General features: G+C 45.9%; 1 protein-coding gene across 1 annotated transcript; it reads right to left on the bottom strand.

Annotated features, from left to right (window-relative positions):
- Positions 1-290: 290 nt before the first annotated feature.
- On the bottom strand, positions 291-9,157 carry CLRN2 (clarin 2). Its single transcript, XM_004579196.2, has 3 exons — positions 8,845-9,157; positions 2,819-2,998; positions 291-927 (listed from the first exon to the last, which is right to left on the bottom strand). The coding sequence occupies exons 1-3, from the start codon at positions 9,095-9,097 to the stop codon at positions 662-664; spliced, it is 699 nt and encodes a 232-aa protein (XP_004579253.2). The 5' UTR covers positions 9,098-9,157; the 3' UTR covers positions 291-661.
- Positions 9,158-12,276: the final 3,119 nt, after the last annotated feature.

The following is a 12,276-nucleotide window of genomic DNA, read 5'->3' on the forward strand; positions in this document are numbered from 1 at the left end:
GTCCATGTGTTCCACATCCTTGGAAATATAAAATGGGAATATTTGAAAAAAAATTATATCCATACTGAACATATCCAAACTCTTTTCCCGTATTGATTCCTAAATAATATAGCACAACAGCTTTTTACATGGCATAATTACATGTAATACTTAATCTAGAGGTGGTTTAAAGGATACAGAAAGGTATGCATCAGTTGTATATAAACATAAGTACTATGCTATCTGATATTAAGGATCTGAGAGGCTGGGATTTTGGTATCCTTGACGGGGCCTGGAATCAATTCCCCTGGGATACCCACGAACAGTTAATTTAGAACTTCTGTTTCTCTTCAGAATACAAAGGCTGGTAATGTCATCACCCATTTAAACCTCATAACAATCCCATCTGACAGATGAGGAAGCTGAGCAGCAGGCATTCGGGGAATGGCCCCATGTCACATTGAGCTAGCAAGTGTCAGCTCTCAACTCCCAAGTCCTCGGGCAAGTATAGTGATGCCAGGGATCCCAGGAAAGCTTTTCCCTTCCGTTCCACTCCCTGTGCCCCTGCCCCAGTTCCTCCACATTTTTCATCTTCCTGCCAAGAACAGGAACATCATGGGCTAGAAGGTCTCCATCCCACCGCAGAGCTGGCTTAAGAAAGGGGGCGGGCAGAAGAAGGCTGTTAATATAAGATGTCCTCGGCCGTGACTGTGGCCTCTTCAATTTTGGTCGTGATCTTAGGGAGGGGAATTTGACTGATGGCCACCACGACCAGGTTTGCAGCGTGGGCTGAGGCACTAGCCACGCAGATCCAAAAGGACTCTTCGTACTGTTCCTCCACCACCACGAACTGAAAGAGCCGCTCCTGAAAGTTAGCGATTCGCTCCGTCAGGTCGTGAAATTTTACCTCGGCCATGAAGCTGACGATGGCCAAGGCCAGGACTCCACCTGAAACCCAGAAAGGGTATGCTCATTTTTGGCTCCTTTTTTGTAGGTGGTAATGATGCAAGGGTACTTGCACAGCGTGTACAACAAACTTGAGATAATTTTAAGAAATTACTCAAGGGACACAAATTTCAATTTGTGTTTAACAGCTGCAGGTTAACCTATGCAGCGTGAGGGGCAAGAGGGAGGGTTGTGTGGAACAATGAAACAAATTTTCAACCAGATCCATTTTTAATCTGGCTCCTTCTCCCTTTGTTCCCTGTCCCTGTTCCATTGTTTCTGAGGGATTCCCCTTTGCAGAAGGACAGTTTGTAAGGGTGTCGGGATTGTCATGTAGAATGTGAGAGCTGTATAGGGAACTAGAGGAAACCACATTATGCAGGCTGGGGTTTCACTCCTGGATGTGGCTGAGGTGTTCCTCTCTCTCTTTTAAGGATGGCAAAGGGTTGTAGAGAAAAGAGGTCTTGGAAGGAGAAAACTTGGAAGGTTGTGGAAACTCACGGATTTCCTGTCTGTTGCTTAACATGTTGATGTGCTGTGTTCTCTCACATTTTACAGAACACATTTGCTGGGCTTTCTTATACTGCACTTTTTTTGGAATAAAAGTTGTATCCCAGTGAAAATCATAAACATGAAAAGTCAAAGATACTTTTGCTCTAACAGCTAGGCATAAACATGGAACATTTTAGTACATTTCTTTCCAGCCAGCCACTAGGAGGATTCATGCTGAAATATACAAGATACCGGAAGTCTGAGGGATGGCAGGCCATGCAAGTAAATAGTTCTGTAAAACAGCTGCTGTTTGCAAACCTAGGCAACTACAGAAAACTGACTTCCTCATTATGTTACCTTGTAATTCATGCTCACATAACACTACTTAATCTTATTCCTTAGTACCATTTTGTATAAGACAAAGAAATTATTATCATGTGGGTACCATTCTAAGTCTTTTCTGAGACAACCTTCATTTTATTGATTTCATTTTTTGCTCATTATTTTGTCATAAATATTATTTGACCAACTATGACATCAATATACTCCCAGTGAGCATACACACACACTCACACAGTCTCTCTCTCTCTCTTTCTCTCTCTCTCTCTCTCTCTCTCTCGCTCTCTCTCACACACACACACACACACACCCCCTTTGTTTCAGGTTTTGGCTTAAAAACGTAGGTGACAATGATAATCAGTGATACTGTGGATTAATGAACTAACAATGGCTTAGACTCAGTATTCTTGGGCTGGAATCCCATCCTTGCCACTTGTGGCGATGTGATCTTGGAACTTCTGCCAGCCTCAGGCTCTTAGTTTGTGAACATGGGTCTAAAATATCTGCTACCAGAAAGTCATGAGGTGTGGGTGAAACACCACCCAGTCTCCAGGCCATGCTTGGCAGGAGCAGGTGCTTAGGAAGCAGCAGGTGGTAGAAGGGTGAGGTCCAGGGGTGGTGTCTGGGCAGGTGAGGATGGGGGGCCATGTCATTGCACTCATCCACGGCTAGATGGCACACTTCCCCAGGCCGAGCACACAGGTGGCTCCCTGCCTCCTGCTGCCTTGTCTTCTGTCACAGTGGAGGTCCTGTCTGGCTGCAGCAGCAGCGCCAGGTCCTCACCCACTCTCGTGATGCCCACCTCTCTGTACCTCCTGTCTCCTCCGATCCTGAGACTTAAAGTTTCCTGAGGCTTAAAGTTCTCAGCCAGTCATGTACTCTATGGTTTTCTGTGGTGACACTTTGCAGTTTTTGGTACCCAGGTCATCAATGCCTAGGTTGGACCTGGGAAGTGAAGGCCCAGGCAGGGCATTTTTGTTTCTTCCCGACTTCTTTCCACCTGCACACAGCCCAGCTTGGTGATGGTATGACTTGATTTTTCTTCCCCAGGGAGCTTCCTTACCTGCCAGGACATTCCACAGGCAGATGCCCCCTGGGCCATTCACTGCCCGGTAGGGGACCTGAATCATGTTCAGAATGGCAAAGCCCATGCTGACCAGAGCCAGGGCCAAGGCCAGGAAGAGAAGCAGCAGAATTGTCACGTGGAGGCCCGTGTTGAGTTCCTTCACCAGGTGAGGGAAGACTGGGGAGAGAAGACACAGGAAGCACTTCAGCCTCAGAGCTTGGCCAACTCTCCCAAAGCTCACACTTGCTCTCTTGGAAGCTCTGGCAGGACGGGCCTGAGGGCTAGGCAGCAGGAAATGGGTTTTTGAAAACCAGAAGATACCTTGAGATGAATACATGGCCCCCAGGGCTGCCACATGTCAGGTGGCCAAAGATATTCTCTTCGTTGGAGTAGACACAGAATTTACATGTAGTGTCCCTGACCTCACAGCTCTAATGTGCAGTGATACATGCAAACCCCCATGCGTGGACACTTAATTCTCCTATCGCATAACACTATTTAAAAATGTTTACTTATCAGGCCCAGTGCGATAGTCTAGTGGCTAAATCCTCACCTTGCACACACTGTGATCCCAGTTGCCCCACTTCCCATCCAGCTCTCTGCTTGTGGCCTGGGAAAGCAGTCAAGGACAGCTCAAAGCCTTAGGACCCTGAACCTGCGTGGGAGACCCCAAAGAAGCTCCTGGCTCATGACTTCTGATTGGCGTAGCTCTGGCTGTTGCAGCCACTTGGGGAGTGAAGCAGCGGACAGATTCTCTTTGTCTTTGAATCTCATTCTCTCTGTATATCTGCCTTTCCATAAATAAATAAATAAATAAATAAATAAATAATAAATAATAAATAAATCTTTTAAGAATGTTTATCTATTTAAGAGGCTGGGGAGAAGACAGAATCCTGCTGGTTTACTCAATAAACACTGCCGTGGCTGGGGCTGGGCTGGGTCTGAACCTGGGAGCTGGAAACTCAATTTAAGAACCCAGCGACCTGAGCCATCACTGTTGCTTCCTAAGGTATGCAGTAGCAGGAAGTTGGAGTCAAAGCTAAAATAGAAGTTTACCAGTAACTCCGATGTGGGAATCAAACTCTTACTGACTAGGTTAAGTGTTCACTCTAAAACTTTAAAATAATGATAAGCCATATGAATGTGGCAGAGTTCTCCAATGTGATGCTAATTTGTGTTTTTCTGTATTTGCCACCAGTTGTGAGCGTGAACATGATAGAATATTTCAGGTATTGCCTAGGCAATCACTTCTTGGAAATGGTGGCCACAGTTGCTGCTATTACTGTTTTTCTCTGTGACCTGTCAAATTCATGTAACCTCTAAGACCCTCAGTTTCTTCATCAGTACAAGAAAAGACAGGAATATCTGTGAATGAATTAAAAGAGATATGCTTTTACTGCCTATCATCTGAATACTGCTCATGTTAAGCACTGTAGATTTTATAAAGTAGATTGTATTAATTCCTTTCACTGTCAAGGCTGGAGACATCAAGACTTCTTATCTTGGATAAGGCAACTTTAAAAGTAATCTTATTGACTTTCTGGTATATAGTTTCAGGTCAGGTCAGTATTTTCAATAGATAAGAATGGAGAATTTTAAATGGTGGAAATTGAAGAACTCCTGAGAATAGCATACGTAATTTTCTTCTTAGGTGAATCCATGCGTTCTGCCAGATGCCTCATGGTTAAGAGGTCTGTCTTTTGAGCACCGTCCTGTCTGCTGCGTCATTTGATACAGATGACTTGCCCTATGTTTGCCTTTTCTCTGGGCCAGGATTCAACACTTTGCAGATTCTCCTCTCACCCTTCTAACTCCTTCCCCTCTGGTCCAGTTGCTGGTTCTCTGTGCCTCTGCCTGCCTTCATTCACCAAGGATCATATATCCAAGCCCAAGAAGGAATTTTGACTTACTTGCTGTTATGGTATCTTCACTCCATACTTACGTTGTCGTTCTTTCCACTGTTGTGTTTCCATTTGTTTTGTCTCCAGAAGGTTATCTCATCAGCCTGGGAAACTTGACCCTGGAAGGCCAGCTCCTTTCCCAGGAGTTCATCTCCCTGTGTGCATTCTTCCCTTGCTTTCATCCCACCCCCTTGACCCTTAGATCCTTCCCCCACTCACTTCCCTTTTCATACACTCAGCCCCTTTTTGTTCCAGACATGGTAATTTATGCCTGATTACCTAATTGTTTCAAACTTTTCCATTTTTAAGTTAAAGATTTATTTATTTGAAAGGCAGAGCTACAGAGAGAGAGGATCAGAGAGATGTTCTATCACCTAAGGGTCCCCAAATGGCTGCGATTGCAAGGGCCAGGCTGGACAAACCTAGGAGCTTCATCCAGGTCTCCCATCTGGATGGCGGGCGCTGCTTTCTCAGGCACATTAATAGGGGGCTGGATTGGAAGTGAAGCAGCTGGGACTCAAACTGGCACCCATGTTGGGTGCCAGCATCACAGGCGGAGGCTTACCTCTACACACCTCAACACAGGCCCCCATCATCTCTTCCTTGATCATGCACTTCTTAGGACAACTACCTTAGTAATCCTCACCAAACTTTTCAAATAAGCACCTGCATATGGGACTGGCAAAGGTCAAAATATTATGAATACACCACATAGATGACAACATAGGGATGAGGCACTTCAAGTCTTGTTCATGCCTCCAACCTTATTGGTAATATCTATAATAGCAACGTTATTTCTAGGTATTTACATGCAGTTTTTCATGTGCTCAAAACTGTGTATATTGGTTACTCCTTATAACACAATAGAGTTGGGGAAAACCTACATAGGTGGTTGACTTAATAAAGGTCCAACCACACAATGTGACTATTACAAAGAACTGATTATACCCACATTATGATATGAACCCATATCCAGATCTGATTTAATAGAAAATCAACAAATCATCATATTAAGATAATTGGAGAAGGGAGGAATTTATGGTACATGGTGAGATGTGGAAAGGGAAAATGATGAATACCCCATTTTCAGCTTCCAAAACAGGACTGGATTAATTGTATTAAAAACAAGCAACAAAACCCTTTATTGTCAAAGGCTGTATCTGAGGCCTGAGGGTCTACCGATGGACTGAAATCTCATTTGTTGCCTGCTTGTGAGCTACTTCATGAAGATTCAACTCTTTCCTTGGGACACTGAATGCATCACTCCTTTCTACTTGTTTTTTGGAAGGTCACTTGACACTAGGTCCTGTCCCATGATGCTGCCCCAGGAAAGCTGCTGCCCATTGTCTTTCATATTTGTACCCAATCCTAGGAGCTTTTGTGTCTCTGATGTAACAATTAGGCTTAAGTTTTAAGCTTGAAATCCACAGCCAGAAGAACATACGGTCTATAGTGATAAACAACACATTCTTTCTTCTCCTTCTGGTGTCCAACCCTTTTCCACTGCTGCTTGGAGAAGGCCGTGGTTTTGCTAAGGTTCCACAACCAGGAGTCCTGTCTTAACTGCTCTACTAATTAGAGAAATCTGAAAAACTAGAGAAGCAGAGGTTTGAAGTTCCAATCACAGAGTAGCGTGAATTCCAGAGATCTTATTTTGAGTTTGGATCTTTTTTAGAGTCAGACATTGATCCATTTGATCCATTGTTCAAGTCCTGGGACAGCCAAGCCTGGGCTGAGACTGAACCTAGCATGTAGGACCTCAATCTAGGTGTCCCACGTAAGTGGCAGAAACCTAATTATTATAAATTATTTGGCCATGTAGGGTTTTCATTAGCAGGAAGCTGGAGTCATAAACAGAGGCAGGTATTAAATCCAGAGACTCAAAATTGGTGTCCCTGTGGGCCATTAACTGCTAGGTCAAATGCCTGCACCAAATGTGAATTTTTTTTGTAGGTATGAGGATTATCTCATTTAAATACCAGGACTGCTTATTATTCAGTCAGCACTAAAGCCAATTAGATAATTTGCTTCTGATCCCAGAGAAGGCTGGAGTTCTCTGTGCCTCAGCAAGGCTCATCAGGAGAGCATGATATTGAAGTAAGTACCTGGTCCCAGGCCCTGGGGGATATCTATGGGATGGAAGTAGGGAGGGAACTAGAGAACTAAAAACTGTAATGACCCAACTGTGCTGCATGCTTTTACAGAAATAATTTCCTATAGTGATTTCTCAAATCCTCAATGTTCTCATCAGTGAAGTGAGCTTCATAAGATCCTAGCGGATCCTAAGCGGCCACATGGGTACATCCTAACTCCAAGCTAGAAATGGAGAGCTGTGCTGGCTCTTCAGCTGCCTCTGGTTAGACTGTGCTGGAGAGAAGGGGCCAGAAGGGCAGTGGGGATGATGTAATACCCTGGGGGTCCCCAACCCTCTGCAGCAGAAAGGAGCTACAGCCAGGAGAGCCTGGGCTGGGGCAGTCTGTGACAGCTTTCAAAGACAATGAAGTCCAGGGTTCTGTGTATAAAGGTTTCTAACGTTTTTTCAAGGGACAGCCCCAGAGCCCCAGGTGACAAAACTTTCACAAATACTGTTCTACTCCACAGCTGTTACTCAAACACCCTGGATGCTTCTCAGGTCATACGGTGCTTCAGAGACCCGACTCTAAATCCAGATGGATGCTGTGTCTATTGAGTTCCTCCAAATGGGACATGGGACAGGGCTGACCGACTCTCAGCTGTCCACACGGGGGAAGGCGGGTAAGTCTCTGAACACAGCATGCCCAGAGTCTTGTCATGAGTAGACCCTGATTTGGGACTTCCCTTTAAACATCACACCCCCGTTCAAGTCTTACCATTGGGTCCACAGGCATCACTGACAACTAAGAGATCCAGTTTGGAAACAAGTATTACCTTCAGGGGTTGGTTACACTTCCTTTAGTTTTATTTCCTTATTTATATGTGTGCATTTTCTGCTCTTATTATTTTTTTGATGGGGCTATTTTTCCAATAGTCAGAGTCCAGGTTAATTGTTGCATAAATATAAAGATGCCCCAAGATTTTTTTTTTCTTGAATAGACACAACAAATACATATTTTCTTCATGTTTATGCATGATGACCATTTGTATTATATTTATCAACAGTTCCAGCTTTATCTCTTTATATGCTTAGTAAAATGTTTACCTTGGCCAGGTTTCTAAAAACTACTGAAATTCTGAGATATTGAACCCAAGAAATGAATGCAACGCCTTGTCCCTTCGTGTTAGTGTAGAGCTGATGCATTATGGCTTCGGAGAACACGGTCCTCACTAGGGATCTAACTGTGGCATTCTAAAGACTTGCAGAATATTACCCTGTCTTTAACCTAAGCCCGCCTTGGATTTCTGCCTCTCTGGCAGGAGCATACACCTCGAGCAGCTCTGAAGGGAGACTGAGCGTGGGCCAAGGTCTGTGCTACTCAAGTTCCCAAAGAGCTGTCAAGTGCCTGGCCTGAGTCTCCCGCCAGCAAACAGCAAAGCTGGGCTTCAAAGAGTTTGATTCTAGAATCCAGGAGCATGGCCCCTTTGCTTCTTCTTAGAAAGCTTGTATGTCACATTTCTGTCCACAAAAGCAATTGCTGTGCTTCTAGAAGGTTCTTCTCTGCACCTGCATATGGCTGTGGCTGAGAAGATGTGAGTCACATGGCCTGGGCCTGGAGTCCAACCCTGTTGTTTCCTGCCTGGGTGACCTCAGGCACATTAAGTGACCTCTCTGAACTTCAGTCTATTTCTCTGCAAAACTGATAATTCCTCCTCCATCATTTTACTGTGCAGCTTAAAAGACAGAAACCATGTGAAGGGCAGTGGCACTGGGGAGTATTTCATAGTTATTATTAGTAGAGGTGAACTACGAAGCTAGGGAATTTCCCATTTCCAATGCTTCTACACACCTCTTTAGGAAAAGAGAGGCTACAGGAAGGGAGGCAGGCAGGTCGGCTAGTTTGGGTGTAGAATAAGAAGCCCAGCTTACTGTGGGCTTGGACAGGCTGCCTCACACCGAGGCAGCAGCCACATTCCACCTTCAGACATAAGTGCCCTGGCACTGTGCAGAAGCATCTGTACCAGGTTTCTCAGCCCCACGATACTCACTGGTGAACTGGGACTGGCGTCCCCCGAGCCCGCACTGCCGCACCTTACACCCTCGGAAGAGCCCGTAGTAAATGTCTCCAATGAATTTGACCAGCTCTGGGTCCGTGGCGTTGACCAGGTCCACTCCAGTCTGACAAAGGATCTTCCCACTCAGCCAGTGGGGCACGGCCAGGGCCACGATGATCAGGAGGAAGGAGGAGCAGCTGAGCACAGATGCCAGCCCATACCACACCTTTTTGAACCATCCAGGCATGCTAGTGGGCACGGGTCATCTCCAAGGTGTCCGAGCAACAGCGGGAGTCATGGGCATCTTCTGGGCTCTCCCAAAGGTACATCAGGATCTCAAGTTCATCCCTCGTTCTTTCTCAGCGTTTGCCTCCTACGTCTACTCCAGCCACATCCAGACGCCTACCCCGAGACTCTGTGTTCACCTGCCGCTGCTCAGCCGAGTGTATTACCAGAGGAAGTAACCCTATAGCTCCCACTCGCCTCATGTTTCTGCGCAGGCATTAATTGTTCCCCATTGCAAATAAATAAAATAAGCCCACTATGGCCCTTATTCCCACAAGGCAAAGCCAGGCAGTCCTGACCATAAAGGTGTGCTAACATGGTCTCAAAACAAAAACAAAAGCAAAAACATTCCAAACAAGTAGAAGGCAAGCAAATGTGGAATGATTATCACCAACAATGTGCAGTGTCAAATGTCGATCTCTGCGATGCGTGCCCTGGCATTTCTCTCTCTAAAATGTCACTGCCGTCAGCATTCTCAGAGCTGTTAGGGATCCCGTGAAATGCCTGCTGGCTCTTACAGCTTTAATTGGATCACGTAAACAACACTGGGTGAATCTGCTGAGGGTAAAATTGCAGTGTGAGTCAGTCTGTCTGCTGGGGCTGTCTGGACCCTAACACGCTTCCTCCTGTCACCACCTTTCAGGTCCTTTGAAACCGAACAGAAATGTACTTTTCTACCACTGTTAGCCATCAGCAGTCAGGCTGCTGGGGTACTTGTCTAAAAGCTAAGATGGGGTAGGTGTTAAGCTGGTTAAGCTGCCACCTGGGACTCCAGAATCCCATGTGAGTGCCAGTTCGAGTCCTGGATGCTCTACTTCTGATCCAGTTCTCTGCTAATGCTCCTTGGAAAGCAGTGGAGTGTGGCCCAGATACTCAGGCCCTTGTGACTATGTAAGAGACCCAGATGAAGCTCCTGGCTCCTGGTTTTGGTCTGGGTCAGCCCTGGCTGTTGTGGCCATTTGTGGAATAGACCAACCGATGGGGAGACCTCTCTGCCTCTCCCTCTTTCTGTCTTCTTGTAAACTCAGCCTTTAAAAAGTAAACAAATACTTCTTTAAAAAACTGTTTTTAAAATAACAGTTTGGTTTACTCTATTGCAGAATGTCTTTGTTGTGTGAGACTGGCAGCAGCCACTCTGGCAGGAGTAGCACAGGGTGCTTTCTTGGCTGGCTGTAGAAGTCTGAGAGGGTTTCAGGTGCTTGCACTGCCTGCAGGTAGGAGTCCCAGGATGTCTACTGGGCAGTGTTAATGGACAGGCCAGTTTCCTTCCTTACAGTCGGAGTTTGCTTTAGGGCCTCCTTTGGAGTGAACGTAAGGAAGAAGCTCTCCAGAACTTGGCACACTTTGGGGCTTTGGCACACAAAGAGCCTGTGCCACTTACAGGCACAGGGTGAGGGTGCAGCTACCTTATGTAGTGGGCAGCGATGGGACGGTTCCACCTGCTTCTGCCATGGGAAAACTGCATATCTGGACTGGGGTTGAAATTCAACTTCATGACCATGACCTTGAAGTAGCCAATGTTTTTCTGATAATAAATGACTTAATACATACAAATGTAAAGGCTTATGAGACACACATTTGTAAGTGAGTGATACTATTAATATTAAGCATATATTTATAAGGCAGTACTCTGTAATGCCTTTGGGACCATATTTCTGCTCTACCTGATGGCCTTATGTTGACTTCTGGTATTTTAAGGTATAAGCAAGTTTTTAAAGAAAAACCCTATGGTAAACACACAGTTTCCAACTTCTTGCCATGCTGAATTGGAGGTGTATTAAACACACCTCCAACTCCAGCTATGGAAGACCTGGCTTCCAATTCCTCTTCTGGGAAAGTGTCTGCGACCCTCACATGCTCTTTTTCTGTTATAAAATTACTGTCAAATGAGCTAGTCCTGCAGCATGGAGCACCAAGGAAATGATGCACTCCTGTCTAGGGAGTCTTCAGCTGTCTGATTTTTCCATAGTGAAGTTTCTGAAAATAAATCTCATTGCTGGTGGTAGCCTGTTCTCTAAACACACATTTCTGCCTGTCTTATCTTGCGCAAATTTGTGGAACAAACATCTGTGTGTCAGCTGGTGACAAGGCACTGCATGGCGAGGGAGGTGGCAATGCGATGCTTAATGTGACACCCTGGAAGGGCAAGACCTAGAGGGTCAAGAAGATGGCCAAAGTGATAGGGTACAGGGTCCCAACCAACAGGGAGTTTACTCCCCAGGGACACTTACCAAGACTTTGAGACACTTTTTTATTGTGGTGACTAAGGCGGCAGTGGCCTACTAGCTGGCTTCTAATGGGAGGAGCAGAAATGCCAGGTTGTGTGGTTGGGTATGAGTAGCATCATTTGGTGGTATGAGTGGCACCATTTGGTGGACCTTATATGTAGGCCATTGGTATTCTTGTCAAAAAAGTTCTCCCACAGCCAAAAGCCCAAGAAGAGGAATCTGCAATCTTAAATTTGTGCCCCTGCCAAACCATGGGTCTGTTGGGCTGACGCAGGTAAGAGAAAGCTAGCTAGGTCAGGTTAGTCTCAGGCGGACAGCTTGGTGCAGCAAGCCACATGGTACAGAGGGCTTGCCCCTGGGTACCCGTCAACACAAGAAGGGAGTTTAAAAGGAAAATCTGAAAACTGGGAATTAGCAAAATAAGGGAGGAGGTCCTGTGATGATTATCAGCTGACGAGCCCAAGCCATGAACAGCAAAGACTGGCTTGGCCACAGCATGCGGGGACTGGAGCTCACCAAACGGGAGTGGAGCTATGAAGGCAGGACGCAGTATTCAGTAATAACAAAATGTTGGCCCTAAAAAGGGCCTTGTGCAAACTTTGCAGAGGTATAAAACCCCCAGATCACTTTCTTTCAACCACTTAAAAACAAGATTTATTCATTTGTTTGAAAGGCAGAGTCTCAGAGCACCAAGATCATCCACCCACTGGCTCACCCCCCAGATGGCTGCAACTACTGGGGCTGGGCCAGGCAAAGCCAGGAGCCAGAGCTTCATGTGGGTCTCCTACGTGGGTGGCAGGGGCCCAGGGACCTGGGCATCTTCCACTGCTTTTCTAGACACATTAGCAGAGAGCTGGATCAGAACGGAATAGCTAGGACTGGAACCAGCACTTGCAAGGGATCCCTGAGCAGT

Source organism: Ochotona princeps, chromosome 11 (genome assembly GCF_030435755.1).
Source record: "Ochotona princeps isolate mOchPri1 chromosome 11, mOchPri1.hap1, whole genome shotgun sequence".
Lineage (NCBI taxonomy): Eukaryota > Metazoa > Chordata > Mammalia > Lagomorpha > Ochotonidae > Ochotona > Ochotona princeps.

Coding starts and splice junctions, on each gene's coding strand:
- CLRN2 (XM_004579196.2), bottom strand. CDS start 9,097: ATGCCTGGATGGTTCAAAAAGGTGTGGTATGGGCTGGCATCTGTGCTC. Junction 2,999..8,844: donor ACGCCAGTCCCAGTTCACCA/GTGAGTATCGTG, acceptor TTCTCTCCCCAG/TCTTCCCTCACCTGGTGAAG. Junction 928..2,818: donor CCTGTGGAATGTCCTGGCAG/GTAAGGAAGCTC, acceptor TCTGGGTTTCAG/GTGGAGTCCTGGCCTTGGCC.